At 39.1% G+C, this 19858-nt stretch overlaps 1 protein-coding gene across 1 annotated transcript; it reads right to left on the bottom strand.

Moving 5' to 3' along the window:
• Nucleotides 1–13028: 13028 nt before the first annotated feature.
• Nucleotides 13029–17494, bottom strand: LOC130936041 (uncharacterized). Its single transcript, XM_057866010.1, has 6 exons — nt 17241–17494; nt 16980–17087; nt 16193–16455; nt 15876–16087; nt 15128–15392; nt 13029–13507 (listed from the first exon to the last, which is right to left on the bottom strand). Exons 2-6 carry the CDS (start codon nt 17071–17073, stop codon nt 13214–13216), a joined length of 1128 nt encoding a protein of 375 aa, XP_057721993.1. The 5' UTR covers nt 17074–17087; nt 17241–17494; the 3' UTR covers nt 13029–13213.
• Nucleotides 17495–19858: the final 2364 nt, after the last annotated feature.

The raw sequence follows: 19858 nt of genomic DNA, 5'->3' as shown, positions 1-19858 counted from the left end.
ACTATGCTGAAGGCAAGGTTATTATACCTAAAAATGTTCTTTTTAATAGTATATTGACTTGTTTCCTTCCTCACAATTTCAATCTAACAATTCTTCAACTTCTGCTTCCTCTTTACCTCATATTTCTCAATCTTCTAGTGTTGCTCACACTATATTGCACAAGAATTCTACTCTAACATCTTATCCTTTAGATTCTGCTATCCTAGCTAATTAACCTTATACTTTTTCTTCCATTGACACAAACACTAACTCAGATACATCATTATTCATTAGAGTAAAAAATAATTCTATTATCTATCTTCTTACTTATGCAGATGACATTGTCATTACTAGTAACAACATAAATGAGATTGACAATCTCATCTCTCAATTAATGCATTATTTTCTGTTAAGACTTGGGCAGTCTACATTATTCCTTGGCCTCGATTTCAAAACTTTCTCAAATGGTGATTTACACGTTATCACAGTCAAAATATATCTTAGACCATCTGAAACTTGTAGGGATGGCTATTGCTAAGTTAGTACCAACACCTATGTTATCCCAATGAAACTTGTTTTCCAAGGATCTAAACCTTTTAAAAATCCAAATTTAACTGGGGGTTTAGACATAGTCAATTCATGAAGAATCCACAACAACATCACTGGAAGTCTGTAAAACGCATTCTTAGATACTTATAAGGTACATTCAATCTTGGTTTGTCCTTTACAAAGTGTCCTAATTTGTGTGTCTTATTTTCATAGATGAAGACTGGGCAAGTGATATTGAAGACATATGATCTACCCGTGATTGTTGTGTATATGTTGGAAACAATCCAATTTTATAGAGTAGTGGAAAACAAACTATAGTCAATCGCTTATCAATTAAGGTAGAGTTTCGTTCTTTAGCAGATGTTGTGACACAAGTTCTTTGAAGGTGAGTCACGGGTACGGATAATCCAGTTCACCAATCAAAATCAACCCAATCCGATTTTATTAGTTATGTACCCATCAGGTATTGAGTAAGATCGATTAAATCTGCCCTTCATTGTTTAGGTATTGGTTTTATGGTTGTGGAACCCAAATCAATTCAATTAGCTGATTAGTTTTATATTACATTGAAAACAAAATAAAATATATACACTAACTTTATTATCCTAATTCTAATTTCTTCAGCAATCAGCCGCCACCTCCTGTCCATCATCCTTGCTAGTTTATTATGTTATGTGGTTTATTTTGTGATATTCTTTTTTTTTTTGGTGAAACTTTAATCGAAGTTTGTCAAACTACGAATATTTGATTATGTTTATTTAAGTATGAATTTGATGATGTTGTAGTTTGTAATTAACCTATTCTCTCTCTTTTTTTTTTTTCATACCATTACATATTTACAGAATTTTTCCCTTTTCAATTTTTTTTTTAAATTCAATTTTCAATTAGGTATCTGTTCATACCCTGGCCCAATAATAAAAGCCCATGATCAAGCAAAAGACCTAATCCAAAGGGTTGGGCCTCACCAGTACCAATCTTCATCCTATAAAGTCGGTACTCACCACGACCTGTTTTGAAGAAGTCGGGCACGAGATTAGTTGGCGGATAAACACTCATTCAAATGAGTAACTGCCCCTAGAATCTCTCTAACCACTTCCACGAGCCATATCTTAACCTCCCTAAGATAATGGGACGGTTAACACCCTAAAAATATGGCACTACTCCAACGGTGGTTATTGGTTCACCACTATAAATACACTGACACCCCTCAGGTATCTCTAAGTCCAATACTCTCTAGACTTGCTCACACTCTTGCTAACTTAGGCATCGGAGTGTCTTTGCAGGTACCACCCCCATCTCCTCGCACAAACAAGTCGGACGGAGCCTCCCGAGTTGCAGATCCATTCGGAATCCTCCTCCTTCACACATTTGGGCCAACCAACTCCATCCAGCCCATCAATCTCCGGTTACCCACCGTAACATTGGCGCCGTTGTCGGGGACCCGAGAGATCAACCACTGATGGCGGACAGATCCCACAAAGAAGGTCATGTGGAGACAGATTCTGAGCAAGAGAATCTGGACACAGGCAATAACGATGCGGACTTCACCCTCCACCAGGAAATTAATAATCAACACAGGGAAGGTACTTCCGGAGTAAAAAACCCGAAGGTAAACTCTTCAGAAGGGCGCGAATCAGAGAAAGAGGGACCATCCCATGTAACTGAACTCATGGGATTAGTCCACAGTCGCCTGGAACAGTTAGAACAAGAACGGGAGCGACAAAAGGAAACTGAAAAGAACCTAAAAGAGGAGATGGAGCGACGAAAATAGTTAGAAAGAAAACTCTTAAAGAACGAGAAGAGCCCTTAGGAGGGGAGGATCCTTTCAGCAAGGACATAATGAGGGCAAAAGTTCCGAGGAACTTCAAAAGCCCCGATATGGACCTCTATGACGGAACCACGGATCCAAAGCATCACCTGAGCAATTTCAAAAGTCGGATGTACCTAGCTGATGCTTCCGACGCTACGCGATGCAAAGCTTTCCCGACCACTCTATCGAAAGCAGCGATGAAGTGGTTCGATAGCCTCCCCCCGAGGTCGGTTACTAGTTTTGAAGACCTCTCAAGGAAGTTTTTGATGAGGTTCTCTATCCAGAAAGACAAAGTGAAACATGCACCGAGCCTCCTGGGAATAAAACAGGAGGTCGGAGAATCCTTACGAGCCTATGTGGAAAGGTTCAATAAAGCATGTTTAGAGATTCAAGACCTGCCCACAGAGGCAGTCATAATAGGGTTAGTCAATGGACTCAGAGAAGGTCCCTTATCACAATCCATATCTAAAAGACACCCCGTTTCTCTAAGTGATGTACAGGAAAGAGCTGAAAAGTACATCAATATGGAGGAAAACGCTAAGTTGAGAGACCTGAGTTGGCGACCTGGGCTCCCTCCCTCAACAAAAGAGAGGGAAAGGGAAACCAAGAAAAAGGAAGAACTCGGTCTCGAGAGACCAAGAAAATACCACTCTTATACTCCCTTGAAAGTTTCTATAATGGATGTATACAGAGAGGTTTGTAACACTGCCCACCGACCCATTAAAAATAAAAAGGGGGAGCCGCAGCGATTACTGTGAGTACCATAAAATATATGGTCACTCCACAAACGACTGTTACGACCTTAGAAAATGTGGCTAGAAATCGGCTTGATAGAAGGTCGGCGGTTGGGAAGAGAAAGCGAGATGATATGGATAAAAGAGACCCACCGCCGCAGACTCCGGAGAGACATATCCATATGATCTCAGGAGGGTTCGCGGGAGGAGGACTCACCAAATCCTCTCGCAAAAGACATCTCAAAAGAGTCTACCAGGTCGGAGAGGAGTCATCCGACCTCCCTACCATTTCATTCACAAAAGAAGATGGGCAAGGAATAATTCCTGGACACGATGATCCAGTAGTAATAACTATGATCCTGGCAAATGCCCATCTCCACAGAACCCTAGTAGACCAAGGAAGCTCAGCGGACATCCTTTTTAAGCCCGCTTTTGACAAGCTAGGGTTGGATGAGAAAGAATTAAGAGCCTACCCCGACACCCTATACGGATTATGGGACAGCCCAATAAAACCACTGGGATTTTTGCCCCTCCACACCACTTTTGGAAAAAGGGGAAAATCAAAGACTCTGAGTATAGACTTCATAGTCATTGATGTGGGGTCAGCATACAACGCTTTAATCGGCAGAGCTACCTTTAATCGACTTGGAGCCGTGGTATCCACTCCCCACCTTTGCATGAAATTCCCAACCTCAGCAGAGAATAGCAACGGTAAGAGGAGATCAAAAGTTGGCAAGAAAATGCTATAATGAAAGCCTAAATCTGAGGGGAAAGGGCAGAGAAGTCCACACAATAGAGCTGGGCGGTGCAAGGGCCAGAGAAGAGCTGCGACCACAACCGGGAGAAAAAACCGAGGAGATACAGGTCGGTAAAGAGGAAGGGAAAAATACTCATATAGGAGCCAACCTAGGGGAAACTCTAAAACAAGGATTGACTAAGCTCCTAAGAGATAACTCCGACCTCTTCGCCTGGAAGGCCTCTGACATGCCTGGGATAGACCCCGAGCTCATGTCCCACAAACTCTCGGTTTATCCGGGATCCCGACCTGTACAGCAAAGAAGACGCAAGCTCGGCCCAGAACGAGCCCTAATAGTAGAAGAACAAGTACAGGCGCTCCTGGAAGCTGGCTTCATCAGAGAAGTCAAGTACCCAACATGGCTAGCCAATGTAGTGCTAGTTAAAAAACAAAATGGCAAATGGAGAATGTGTGTCGACTATACCGACTTAAATAAGGCATGTCCCAAGGACCCTTATCCACTGCCAAGTATTGATACCCTAGTGGACTCCAGCTCGGGGTATCAATACTTATCATTTATGGATGCCTACTCGGGATATAATCAAATCCCAATGTATGAGCCAGACCAGGAGAAGACATAATTCATCACACCCAGAGCTAATTTCTGCTACGTGGTCATGCCATTCGGATTGAAGAATGCAGGAGCCACATATCAAAGGTTGATGAATAAAGTGTTTTCCTCTCACCTTGGGAGTCTAATGGAAGTATACATCGACGACATGCTGGTAAAGACCAAGAAAGAAGTCGACCTCTTGTTAGACCTCTCACAAGTCTTTGACACCATAAGACTGCACGGGATGAGACTAAATCCCACAAAGTGCGCCTTCTCGGTGGAGGCAGGGAAATTTCTAGGATTTATGCTAACACAAAGAGGGATCGAAGCCAATCCCGATAAGTGTAGAGCCATCCTAGAAATGAAAAGCCCGACTTGTTTGAGAGAAGTCCAGCAGCTGAATGGCCGACTTGCAGCCCTCTCCAGATTTTTGGCAGGATCGGCACTAAAATCCCTTCCACTGTTCTCCTTATTGAGAAAGGGATGACAGTTTGAATGGACTCCTGAATGCGAGGAGGCGTTCTAGGAGTTCAAAAAGTTTTTAAGCCAACCTCCTATTCTGACCCGACCAGTATCTGGAAAAGACCTCGTCCTGTACTTATCCGTAGCGGACAAGGCTGTCTCATCAGCCCTGATAAGAGAAGATGAGGTTGGACAACATCCAGTTTATTTCATCAGTAAAGTTCTACAAGGCCCTGAGCTAAGATACCACAAACTAGAGAAGTTTGCCTACTCCTTAGTAATAGCCTCACGAAGGCTACGACCTTACTTTCAGGCTCACACAATAAGAGTCCGTACGAACCAACCCATGAAGCAAATCCTCCAAAAGACGGATGTTGCAGGGAGAATGGTTCAATGGGCAATAGAGCTCTCCGAGTTCGACTTAAGATATGAAACTCGGACGGCGATCAAAGCCCAATGCCTCGCCGACTTCGTTGCAGAATACGCAGGGGATCAGGAGGAAAAACCAACTATATGGGAACTCTATGTAGACGGATCCTCCAACAAAACAGGAAGCGACGAGGTTTCCCTAAAATTTGAATTTCCAGCTTCAAATAATCAGGCAGAGTATGAAGCCTTGATTGCTGGATTAAAGCTGGCAGAAGAAGTCGGTGCTACAAAGGTGATGATATACAGCAACTCACAAGTGGTGACCTCCCAGATAAGCGGAGAGTATCAGGCAAAGGACCCAAATATGAAGAGGTACTTGGAGAAAACTTTGGAGCACCTTGGGCGCTTTGCAGAAACCGAGGTTAAACACATAACTCGGGATCTAAACAGCAGAGCGGACACCCTATCCAAGTTAGCAAGTACCAAACCGGGAGGGAACAACAGAAGCCTGATCCAAGAAACCCTCCAGGAACCCTCAGTAGTAAAAATAGAAGACAAACAAGAAGTACTTGAGGTAGTCGGTTTAAACCTCGGATGGATGAACCCCTTGGTCGAATACATGAAATTCGACATCCTCCCTAAAGAGGAGAAAGAGGCTAAAAAGATCCGAAGGGAAGCACAACACTATACCTTGGTGAGAAATATTCTCTACAGAAGGGGAATATCAACACCCATTATTAAAGTGTGTACCGACCTCAAGAACTGCCGAGGTATTAGAGGAAGTACATAGTGGGATCTGCGGAAACCATCTCGGAGCAAGGTCACTAGCCAGGAAAGTAATCCGAGCTGGATTCTACTGGCCGACCTTGCAGAAAGATGCCACAGAATTTGTGAAAAAATGTCAACCATGTCAGATGCATGCAAATTTCCACGTGGCTCCACCAGAAGAGCTCATCAGTATCACTTCTCCATGGCCCTTTGCAAAATGGGGAATGGATTTGTTAGGTCCTTTTCCCCAAGCGCCAGGACAAGTCAAATATCTGATCGTGGGAATAGATTACTTCACAAAGTGGATAGAAGCAGAACCATTGGCCACCATCACCGCTCAAAGAAGTCGGAGGTTCCTCTACAAAAATATCATCACAAGATATGGGATACCTTATTCCATTACTACAGATAATGGAACCCAATTCACCGATTCTACCTTCAGAAGGTTAATAGCCAGTATGAAAATCAAACACCAGTTCACCTAGGTGGAGCACCCGCAAGCCATGGGCAAGCCGAGGCAGCCAACAAAGTCATACTGGCAGGGCTAAAGAAAAGATTACAAGAAGCAAAAGGAGCCTGGGCTGAAGAGCTCCCCCAAGTGCTTTGGGCTTACAGGACAACGCCCCAATCCGCCACTGGAGAAACGCCCTTCCGACTATTCTATGGCGTAGAAGCAATGATACCAATAGAAATCAATGAACAAAGCCCAAGGATAATTCTCCATGACGAGATCGGAAACATACAAGGGCACAAAGAGGAGCTCGACTTGCTCCCCGAAATCCGAGAAGATGCCCAGATAAGAGAAGCAGCATTGAAGCAAAGGTTGACTACAAGATACAACAAAAAAGTCATTCGAAGAACATTTGCCCCGAATGACTTGGTCTTAATCAGAAACGACATTGGAGTCAGCAAATCAGGGGAAGGAAAACTCACTGCTAATTGGAAGGGACCTTACAAAGTCAAGGAAGTCTTAGGAAAAGGTTATTACAAAGTGACCGACCTGAACGGCACTGAGTTCCCAAGGTCGTGGCATGCTTGTAATATGAAAAGGTACTACAGTTAAAAAGCGAACTCTACTCTCTGATGTACTCTTTTCCCAACTTCATGATTTTTTCCCAAAATCAAAGGGTTTTTTCTGGAGAAGAGTTTTTAACGAGGCATCATAGTAGAGGCTAAGGGAAAAAAGGGCTAAGGGAAAAAAGGCTATTAAAAACCCTTAGTAGCAAGAAGGTACCTCCCCAATCAATAAAGATCTTTTTTCATTTACAATATCTCTTATAAACTCCTTTCTATTTTCTAAGTCTTTCTACGAAACGCGCCGACTTAAGCTCGACAAAACGTGAAAATCCTATGAACCGACCTAGATGGTCGTCAGGATAAAACGACGAGGTACAAGTCGGTGTAATGAGGTTATAAAAGTTGATCGTAAAAAACTCGGAAACATCCCGACTCATAAGACGAAAGGAAAAAATCGAGTAGAAAAGAAAACGAATCGCAAAAATAACCTAAGTCATAAGAACTCAATAAAACAAAGTTGAGTATAAGGAATAACAAAAAAGAGATTGAAAAAACCTAGGAAAAAGTTTAAAGACTGTCAAAAAATCCTTAAACAAAAGGGCTCAGAAAAACAGACAAGCCAAAGGGAAAGGTTTTCAGAAAAAGATCAAGGGGACTTCGAAAAATCAAAATCAGAAAAGCATACACGCATAAGGTAACTTAAACCCTTATCCAAAAAAGGGTATTTATTTTGTTAATTTAAAACCCTTATTAAAAAGGGTACTTTTTAAATATTTTGTTTACGGCCTTAAAAGGCCAAAAGAAATTGTCCAAACACCACCAACAAACAACATATAAAGAGTTTAAAAAAGGGGGGACTCACAGGCCGAGCCCCCATATAGCCATAAAAAAGTTATTTCTGCAGAGAAGTAGACGAATCACCACCACCAGAGTCAGGAAGAGCGCCACCAGGATCAGGAAGAGAGGCAACCATGGGAGATGAAGAGGAAGTCGGAGGAACAACAGAAGAACTCGAAGCGTCCTTGGAACGAGGAGGGGACTCAATAATCCTCTGCCCCCGAGTCTTCAATTCTGACTCGGAAACGATTACGGGGGCAGGAGGATCCACAATAGCACCATCAATGACGACTTTGTCTGGATCTAAAGGAGAAAGATCCAAGTCAGGAGCAATAACTCCGACCTGCTCCTTGAAAATCCTCCAAGCCTCCTCGGCACCATCAGCGACAGAGTCCTCCAACTCGGCATACGCATTTCGAAGAGTTCAGCAACTCCTTCTTCACAGACACAAGATCTTGAAATAAACTCTGATAACTCTCCTGTGCTGCTTTCCTCAAACCCGCCTCCATATTGCATTGGGCTTGCAGCTTACTCTCCTTCTCCCGAAGGCTATCCCTCTCCGCCCTCAGCTTGGCGACCTCCTCCTTCAACTCCCTCTCATGCTCTTGATAAGAAAGAAGCCTTCCCTCCAGCTCCTCAACCTTCGAGGTTAACCCCAAAGAGCTGAGAGGAGTCTTCTCAAAAATATCCAAGAGCTTGCCACAAACACCCGCCGCCCTAAAACTCTCCTCAGCCAGAGTGGTAAGGTGGTTCCGAACAGAGACATCATCCATACTTATATGAGGATAAATGTTCTTTCGGACGAATGCAAGAGCATCCGCCTTAACCCCACCATCAAAAGAAGAGCCAGACTCTAAAGTCTTGCGCTTCTTTTTCTCTGGCTCAGAAAGAAGTCGGGCGGAGGGGAGCGGCCGAGACAAAGCTGAAGAAGAAATTACAATGGGCTGAGAAGGAGTCCCCATAGTCTGAGGAGGAGGAGGAGGAGGAGGAGGAGGAGGAGGAGAGATGATCGCCCTGGTACCACCAGTCCTAGCCCGGGATCTCGCCTTAGCCTCCTGAACTCTTTGGTAAGATTCCTGAGCATTCTTCCTTGCCATATGTGCAAAAGAAACAATTAGCAAAAATTACAAGTCGGCAAACCTCAAGTCGGCAGATACAAGTCGAAAATAAGAAATGTATATACATATATAAAAAACTACCTAGTTGCGACCGAACAAAAGTCGGCGATCCCTGGAGGAATTTCCTAGTATCCAAGTATGGGGCCCTCCCCCACACTTCTCGGAAAAACCCCACAATGGCCGCCTCCACCTCATCCAGGTCGTCCAGACCGTACTTCTCACAGGGGGAGGCCTCCAACCAATAGAGGGGAAAGCGAGGGAAAGAATTCTCATCCAAGAAAAAGGGGTGGTGACCCTCTACAGCTTGCACTTTGAAAAAATAATTTTTGAAGTCGTGGAAGGATTCGTCAAAAAGGGTGAAAATTCTCCGACCTTGTATGGCTCGGAAAGACACCCATTGCTGCTTGTTATTTAGCCTACTGAAGGGCTTAGTCATGTGGAAAAGATAAAAGAAAATCCTCAAAGAGGTTGGAAAGTCCAAAGTGTGACTTATAAATTGGTAAATTTTCAGAAAACCCCAAGAATTGGGGTGAAGCTGGGTAGGGGCAACTCGACAGTGGCGTAAAACAGCTATTTCAAATTCAGAAAACGGAAGAAAAACACCCAAACGGGTGATCATACATTCATACATAAAGAAAAAATGAGGGGCCGCCTCATTGGCCCTCCCAAAACAAACCCGGTCTTTTGGACCCGGGACTACCAACTCATACTTTGGCTCGTCCTCCTCAGAAGTACAAATTCTGTGGTGAGTACGAAGATGGGTGATAAACTCGGCATCAACCAGGGGTTCCTCCCCTAGGACCGTGACATCAACCCATTGAGAAAGAACATCTACGGAAGCCATTTCTTTTTCTTATAAAGGGTGACAAAAATCTACAAAAGAAAAAGAAAAGGAAAATAAAAAACACGGTCTCTAAAGGGAGGGGACCAAAGTCTACAAACCAACCTATCTATCTACAAAATAAAAGCATGCAAACACAAAGCATGTTACGAAAGAAGAAAAGCTAACCTTTATCCAAAAATGAAGGTTGGAAGAAGCAGAAGTCTCCGAAACACAAGAATGCAGCACGAACGAAGAAAGAAGAAATTTGAAAAATTGCAGAAACGAAAAAATGAAAAAGAGCGAAAGTATTCATAAACGTGCTAAGGGACATAATGGTAAAAGCGGGGCAGTCATTAATGAGAATGCACCGTTATCAAGACCTACGCACATCCCTAACGGACACGACGCTTGATTAGACGTAACTGTCAGAACCAAAAGGACACGGAAAGTCACGTCAGTTTCAGACCATCACGTCGGTCCTCCAACAAGTCGGCTACGACCCGAGCAGAATACTCGAACCCAAATCTTGAAAAAATTGGGCTCGAGTAGGGGCACTCTTCGTACCCTGGCCCAATAATAAAGGCCCAAGATCAAGCAAAAGACCTAATCCAAAGGGTTGGACCTCACCAGTACCAATCTTCATCCTATGAAGTCGGTACTCACCACGACCTATTCTGAAGAAGTCGGGCACGAGATTTGCTGGCGGATAAACACCCATTCAAATGAGTAACTGCCCCTAGAATCTCTCTAACCACTTCCACGAGCCATATCTTAACCTCCCTAAGATAATGGGACGGTTAACACCCTAAAAATATGGCACTACTCCAACGGTGGTTATTGGTTCACCACTATAAATACACTGGCACCCCTCAGGTATCTCTAAGTCCAATACTCTCTAGACCTGCTCACACTCTTGCTAACTTAGGCATCGGAGTGTCTTTGCAGGTACCACCCCCATCTCCTTGCACAAACAAGTCGGACGGAGCCTCCCGAGTTGCAGATCCATTCGAAATCCTCCTCCTTCACACATTTGGGCCAACCAACTCCATCCAACCCATCAATCTCCGGTTACCCATCGTAACAGTATCCAATCGGATTTAATCGGTTTGAATTGATTTTGGCCCACTTACAAAAAACATCTTATCTAATCTAACTCGAACTCATTAATTAAATTTTTATTGGTTCGATTCTTATTCTCTCCTAAACTCGAACCAATCCAACCAGGGAACACCCCTAACTCTTTGGGTGTTTAAATTTCTTAGTGAGCTTTCCATTTCTTCACCTATTCCTCCAATCATATTTTATGACAATCTAAGTGCTGTCATATTAGCTGCTAATTCAGTATTTCATAATAGAAATAAGCATTTTGAAATAGAACTCCATTTTGTCCAAGATCATGTATCCAAGAGACAACTCTTTGTAATTCATATACCATTGGATTCTCAATTTGCAAATGTCTTAACAAAAGCCTTGTCTGTAACGCCTTTCAAAAAGTTTAAGGTCAAACTTAGAGTGGTTGTTTGTGATGCTATGTTTGAGAGGGATGTAGAGAGTAATAGAGAAATTGTTATAACAAAAGTATAACTGAGTGTTAGTTAAGGCAGTTATGGTTTAGGTAGTAAAAGTAGTTAAGTTTCTTGTGTTCATTAGTGCAGGAGTAGAGAAAGATTTCATAACTCAAAACACAGCTTTACATTGTTTTCTAAATTCTTTATATATTTTTGGTAATTAGCCGGGGCCTAAGCCAAAAAAAAAAGGAAATCACATCTCAACAGCTGATTTAGCATCATATCTCCTCAGATGTTCTATATCAGAAGGGCATACATGTAAAAAGATGAACCCTTTTTTATTTCTAATTCCATCCTTAGCTAATTTATCCGCACATTGATTAGCTTCCCTATATGTATGGTGGAATCCGAACTCCCACGGTCTATTCTTGTACTCTGCAATTTGCTCCAATAATGCGTTTATGGACTGAGCTCCTGTGAATCTGTTAATGGCATTCTGGGAGTCTGCTTCAACAACCAATCTTCTTATGCCCTTCTCTGCATAATTCTGCTTCTTCAACCATTTCTTCATACCCCTAAGCCCAGTCCAATATAGTCAAATCCAACCTCTGTTTTGAACTATATGTCCTAGGACTTTGACGGTATCTCTGAGTAAGGCCAGATCAAAATGGGAAGAACGGCCGAAGACAAGAAAAACTCTAAAGGGTATCTAAATATTGAGAACTTTTAAATTACAAAAACAGTATAAATTCAAGACTTTGGTTGAATCAGTAGAGTCATGCAAAATATACTGCCATAGAGAGAAAACCAACTTCTGAATGGTATAGCTATTTAGGTAGTGTTCATACCCTGGGTCGAGCTGTCCGACCCGGAATGTTCTACTGATAAATCGATCGACCTCTTCAGGTCAGGACAATCCGACCTCTTCTCAGAGAATTCGGCCCAATCACCAGGAAGAGCCCAAAAAGGGCTCAACAGAGGAACACAACCCAAATCCTAAGGCAGTCTAAGCCTATAGAGATAAGGGCGGTTCCCTTGAAGATAAGATGACCTCACTCGAATATAAGATAAGATAAGATAAGATAACTATAGAAAGGTCACTCCACACCATTATAAATACACTGGAGCACCCAAGTATAACTCATACTCTGATTCTACAAAAAACCTGTTTAATACCCTTGCTAACTTAAACATCGGAGTCCCTTGCAGGTACCACCACCCTCCGATAACCAAGGATCAGCAGCATTGGCAGTCCAACAAGTCGGACGCGGCAGCTCCGACCATCTCCTACACGCCGGATGCATCATCTCCGACCGGCACAGAAGATCTCGACTGTGATCGACCTACAGTTTCAGGTAACCCTCGGAACAGGTAGCGTTTCCACAAAATCTTATATAAAAAAAAAAACAACTGCTATAAAAGGTATAGATTCAATCATATAAGGAAAAGAACTCTTAAGATAACCAATCTTCAGTGCCAAACAGAAAAAGGCTAACCAATCTTTCACCAGCTCATTCTTGTATGTAGCTGTTATCACTTATCAGCAATGAGCTACTTGAAGATATGCATATAGCCATTTAGGTTTGTTAACGCCAAATTACCATTCATGACCATTACTTCACCTAACAGAAATTTACCTAAAGAAATTACTCATATAGACAATTTGAGTTTAGCTGTGTCTATAGACATAGCTTCTGATAAATCATACACCACGAAAACGAGTTTATAATTATTAAATAACTATTGGATTCTTCCTGAAGTTGCTATGCCTTCTAGAAAACATGCTACAAAATTAATCATACATGTCACTAATAATCAACATACATGATTTAAAGCAACAAATAGTAACTATGTTGATCTAGGATAGCCAATGACATCAAATGTAGTAATTTACTTCCCTTGTAAGAGTGACTTAACAATAGTGTCGCTCATACCGTCAGCATGAGGGAACAAGTGACCGGCACCTTGAAGCTCATGATAGTGAATCCATGGAAGGTTTTGTGCTATGTAACGTTGCACTTGAACAGGCACTATCAAATCGTCATCTCCTTGCCAAATATGGACTGAACCTTCATTAGTTGGAAATGGATTTTGCAAATCCAAAGGACTGAATTCCCACTTCCCAAATGCAACATTTAAGTCACGGTGGACGCTTTCATGTTCTCCTAGCTGTCTTACCTGTGCCTGTTTAAGACCCAAAATAAAAACATTTAATATGGCAGGAGCTGGGAAACTAATTATTTCTTTAGAGGCTGGAAGGCATAAAGTATTCACGTCAAATAATCGAACAGAAAAAGAATATCAAGTTAAAAACAACTACAAGGCAAGCTCAATTAAAATGAGTTTAACCAGAAAGTAGATGGTACTCAAATCCACTACATCTCAAACAAAAACGTGTCTGACTATAAGTATATACTAGTTTACTAGTAGACGAGACATACAAGAATGCTTAATTAGCTTCTTATATGTGATAAGTTGCTTTTGCATTTGTCAAATAAATGTAAAACCAACTACAAAATGACAAACTAGCCAAGCATGATACAGTTCAACAATGTGTAAAATATAATTCTCTGTGATTCAACAAGAATATAACATCTAAATTTGCAGTCATCACACGTATAATTTCAATAGAACCTTTAAAATTTCAAATTTCAATATTACCAACAGAACCATACGAAGTAGAAAAACAAAGGATAAAAATATCAGGAGACATCAGGTAGTTTACTTATTTATTCATTTTGGTGCAACTGAATTTATTAAAGAGGCAAAATTGAAAAAATAAGAAAACAATTAGCTCCTACAATATCCATCTCCCAATGTGATTTTCTAGGAAACATCTGGCAGCTTGCCCTATGACAGGAAAGAGAATCCATAATATACAAGTGAGCAACAGTGACAAAAGATTGCCTTTAATCCGAATAACAATTTTCTAATACTATTTAAATAAGTTGCTTAAGTAATTTGAAAGAAGATAAGAAGAGTCTTGCCCCACTAGGTGAGGTCAGCTATATGGATCTAACAACGCACTTGTGCCTGTCATGAATGATGTTTGAACCCAATCCATTTAAAAGTAAATAACCAAATAAAAAAGAAAAACAAGAGAATTAAGATCTGTCATGAGCAGTGCACCAACGCCCAAGAGCAGAAACAAAACATGTTCTCCCGACAAAATATAAAATATTTATAACATTAAGTGCTTCTCTTGAAATCTATTCATTCTGCTAACAAAGTGACACTCCATGCTCCTCATGAATGCAGGCTATCTGTTGCTTGCATATACCACATTGATTACAAAAGTGCACTAAAATCTTGGTCTGGATGCTCACTATGGTTTAACTGAGAAATAAATAAATAAACAAAATAGCTCCTGATAGAGCCTAATGACATTGATTTTTCCACATTGCACACTGATATAGTAAGATAAGACTTAGTTGTAATGGTTGTTGAATTTTGTGCATGAGATATCTTTGAAAGGCCATTGGTAAACTACATACACACTGTTGTTTTTGTCAGCTTCTAAAGTTATGACTGGAGTTGTTTCTACCAGTCTTACAAAAGAATGGGGAAAACCGGTAAAGAGATTAACAGTAATCAGAAACTTAAGCACGTTTATTAATAATTTCCTAAGTCTATACTATTATTGTTACTTCTGATCCTATGCACCACAATCACCAAGAAACATTTAGTTCAATCTGAATTAGTTTAACAGAAAATATGAATTGTCAGTTATTCGACTTTCACTCAATCGCATGCAGGGGAAGAAAAATAATGATTCTTTCAATCACCTATAGACCAGATACATACCACATGGTTGTTTCTATCAGCCCTCTTAGGCATCAGTTCTTTGTCTTGAACGGAGAGAAGATCTGTACTTTGAAGAATTAAACTTGATGCTGGAAACCATCTTTGACTGTTCCACCAGTAAGTTAGCCATGGTATATAGTGAGCAACACGAGTTGTCCATTGGTCTTGTAGCTTTTGTTGGTAAAAGACTTCACTACTTAAGTTTGCAGGAAGACCCGACCACCAGTAGTTAACAGCTGGGGCTATGAGCACTGCACCAGCCAGTCTGCCAATTAAAAAATTTTATTACCGTAAGGATAATCCAGTAAAGAACAAGTATACTCCGTCTCCACTGAAGCAAATATTTTGCCAGGATTACTTGGGAAATACAAAAGAAAGAGGGTAAGTACAAAGTCAAATGCCAATATCATTAACAGGATGGTATTCTTGAGCTCACCTAAACTGAAGTATTCACCAGATTATAATAATTTTCTCATCCAGTCCCTTAATTTTGCATTGCTTTAGTTTATCAGTTTATGCTAGTAGGTGGTTAATTTTTGGATCAGTGACTGGCTAGTATAAACTTGGGCAACAAAGTATTGATTAGTCCTATATACATGATATTATCCTCCTCTGCAATAGAATAATAATGTGTGCATCTATAAGAAACAATGTCCATCAAGATATGAATGCAAGCTTGCCAAAAACGGGGAAGTTTTCTTTTCTTTAACAGAAATTACATGTAACCTGAAAAAATCACAAGTCCTACCTGTCAGGGATATACTTAAGGCAATTCCAAACAATCTGCCCACCCAAGGAGTAACCAATTATGTAGAATTTAGGCCCTAATCCCAATTTAGCAGCAAATTCTTCAATATCTAGGGCCAGGCTCCTTCCTGTTTGATTTGGATCAGGATCACTTTCCCCATAACCAGGTCTATCAAAAGACACAATGTAGATCCCCAAGTCCTCAACAACATCCTGCAGAAATGCCAATTCAAATAGTACAAAGTGTGAAGATATCAGATAATACCATGATATATTGAAAGAAATTAGATAAAAAAATGTAGCTTAGTAAATAGTTACTGGTGATAAGGTTTTGGCAATATAGGCATCATGCCTGCAAGAATCAAAACCATGGACAAAGATGATTTTATTCTTTGCAGCATCTTTTGGAACACCGTGTTCTTTGTATGCTAAATTCCTTCCATCCCTTAGTTTGATTCTTGGCGCTGTTATAGGCGGTGCACCAGGAGTGCCACATATCTTGGGAGGAGGAGGTTGAATAGCCTGATAGGCCCCAAAAAGAAACCCAATGAACAACACTATAATCGCTGTTCCAAGAAGTCCTGAGAGAATGCAAAGCTAAATTAAAACAGTAAATACAGAAAGTAACATTTCAAAGAGAGATAACAAGTATATCAATATTCAATACTCTTCATTGTTATTATCCTATTCCACAATATATGCAAGGCATGATGTACAAATACTTCGTTTCTATTCAAATATCTGTACCATAGGCGTATCTGCATCATATACTATTAAATTAAACTTCCTAATTGTGACTATAGTTTTGATAAAATGGCCGTATTTACATATTCTTATTTGTGCAAAAGGGAAGGCAAGACTAGCTAGCTTTAATTTTCTTACAAGAAACTAGTATAACTTGGAAAACAACAATGATAAAGCCATGAAGAGATTCTATTAGTTCCTACTAAACAAAACAATTAGATCAAAACTAAGGGTGAATTTTCAGTATTATGAAATCAATATGTGTCTCTTGAATCTCAAATTCAATTATGCCAGTAATCCAAAGAGTTGACTTACTATACAATGAAAGAGTGCAGAAATAGAAGGAAAGAGGCAGAGGTACCAGAGGGGAGGTTGGAGGAGTTAGTTTTCTTGTTCCTGCGAGTGTGAGCACGCGCTGACGCTGCGGAAATCCTTTTGCTGGTTCCGATTGCCATTTTCCTTCTCAGTTCTGATAAAGAACATTGACAATTGAGAAAGATGATCAACACAACGCAAGTGAAGAGTGAAAATGTAACAGAATTGTGATGGTTTCTGGTTTCAAGTTCAAAATTTCAGAAAGCATAGAGAGAGAGAGAGAGAGAGAGATCCAACGACGCCTTACATGCCCTTTTCGCTCGGACCAGATCCACAGTGTGTCTGTCACCCCGATGAGGCGATGCCCCTCTCTCGACAAAATAACACTATTTCATTAAAAAAAAAAAGGTTAAATTATATGTATATTTTTCAAAAAAAAAAAACTAAACCTAAAAACAGAAAAATTATTATTTTTGATCATGAATCCTAAATTTTGTTTTTATTTTTTATTATATGTTGCTGTATCTAAAGATTTTTTTTTAATCAAAAAATGTCGCAAGTTTTTAAATTATTTACTCAAGTGTTATTATTTTGTCAAAGTGACATTGTTCGAAAAAATTTAAGATTATTTCATGAAATATAAATTTGTAAGATTGGAGTATAAGGATTTGATAGATCTTATTCCGAGTTGTTATCTTCATAGGCGTAAGTAGGCGTGAGAACCAGTATTTGAAACAGCAAGTAGTTTTTTTATTTATATTGTTTGTTTATAAAAGAGATGATGAATTTAAATATTTAATTAATCTTTCTCATATTTTTATGAAGGTTTAGATAAGATAATATATCTATTTGAATCTGAAGATATGATTCAAATATAAAGATATAATTTCATATGATTCAAATTATAAAACTCCATTATTAACTTATTGGAAGAATTTTAAGGGTACTAAAATATCAGTGTTTTAGTTGTTGTTTTAATTGTTGATCTGAATTATAAAAAAATTATATAATATATATTAATTCAGATTAACAATTAAAATAATTGAAACACTAGTATTTTTGATACACTTAAATTTTTTCTTAACTTATTATTCAAGGTTTTCAAAATCATATTTGGTTTGCGCTGGAAGTCAATGATTTTTATACCATTATGGGGTTTAACAGAAAATATCTAAAACAGACATTTTGTATTTTTCTTTTTGCGTTAGTTAGAATTGCTTATGCATAAGACTTTCTTTTATACTAGTGTACATACTCTTGTCATGAAATTATAGAGTTTAACAGAAAATATTCAAAACATACATCTTGTATTTTTCTTTTTGCATTAGTTAGAATTGTTTATACAGAAGGCTTTTTTTTTATTTATACTAATGTACATACTCTTGTCATGAAAAAAATATTTTTTAATATATTTAATTTTAAATTAAATTAAATTAATTTTTTTATTCATGCGAATAATAAATAATAGTATATAATAAAAAAATCACAAAATAATTAAATTAAATAAAAAAATATGTTAATTTTTGTAAAAAATATGCGCACACATTTTTTTTGTCTGTAACATTAATCATTGTATATTTATAGATTGTATCTCTGTTTTTGTATCAAATAAAATTTAAATATTATTTTTATAAAAATTTTTATTCAACTAAAAAAAATATAAAAAAACATAAATAATAACAAAGAGATATCAATTGATTAAACAGTTCCTAATTATATTTATCAAAAACTTTTCTATAGGTGAGAATTGATACTAAACGTAACCCAAGATAAGATGAAAGATAAAAGAAGGGACTCTTCTACCTCAATTTGATTTCCTGATGCAACAGCTAAGGGAATCACTCTACCTCACCTGTTCACACTCAAGTTTTTTAAAAAAACTCAAAGAAATTTTCATTCATAAAAAATTAAGGAAAAAGTGGCTATCAGGTTTTAGAGGGTTTTTATACCTTTTAAGTTTAAAACCCTAACTCATAAGTTCACTAGAATAAAAAAATGAGCCAAATCATAATTGGGCCTAAAACAAACAAAACAACAAAAATAAAATAAACATAAATTAAATTCTAAGAAAGCGATATCTTTTTAATTTATCTTGACTAATGAGAGTCTTCAATGCATCTTGTAAATAGTAAGATGTTTAACTTTTGATAATTGTTAATTATTGTCTTGCCAAATTCTTGATGCATCTCATGAACATATGATTTAGCCATGTTTGCAAAACATTCTTTTATTCTTTTAGTTGTTGCTCTTGTAATTGGACCAATTGGCATATGATAGTTCTCATATTTTCCCATAGGGTTCGTATCATTCCTTCCCTCATGAAAAAATATTTGTCCTCGAATCTGCATCCAAATCAAAAGGAGATAGGTCAGAGACATTAAAAGTAGATGATACATTATACTCAACTGGAAGGTCAATGTTGTAAGCATTATTATTGATCCTTTCGAGCACATGGAATGGACCATCACCCTTAGGGTCTAATGGTGGACGAAATTGTGATCCTTAAAGTTGTACTCCTTGTACTTGTATGGAATTTAAAATTGGCACGTGTGATCACAACTCTGTTCAACTAACCAGCAAGTGTACTGGGTCGTCCAAGTAATACCTTACGTGAGTAAGGGTCGATCCCACAGAGATTGTTGGTATGAAGCAAGCTATGGTCATTTTGTAAATCCCAGTCAGGAGGATAAAATTATGGAATTTAGAAAATCAAATATGATTAATAAAAATAAACAGAAAATAAAATGGATAGAGATACTTATGTAAATCAACAGTGGAAATTTCAGATAGGCGTATGGAGATGTTGTGCTCATCTTGAATCTCTACTTTCTTATTACATTCATCCAATCCTTCTTACTCTTTTCCATGGCAAGCTGTATGTAGGGCATCACCGTTGTCAATGGCTACATCCCATCCTCTCAGTGA

This window comes from Arachis stenosperma, chromosome 6 (genome assembly GCF_014773155.1).
Source record: "Arachis stenosperma cultivar V10309 chromosome 6, arast.V10309.gnm1.PFL2, whole genome shotgun sequence".
Lineage (NCBI taxonomy): Eukaryota > Viridiplantae > Streptophyta > Magnoliopsida > Fabales > Fabaceae > Arachis > Arachis stenosperma.
The sequence above is the reverse complement of the archived record's forward strand: the minus strand, read 5'-3'. Positions and strand labels throughout refer to the sequence as shown.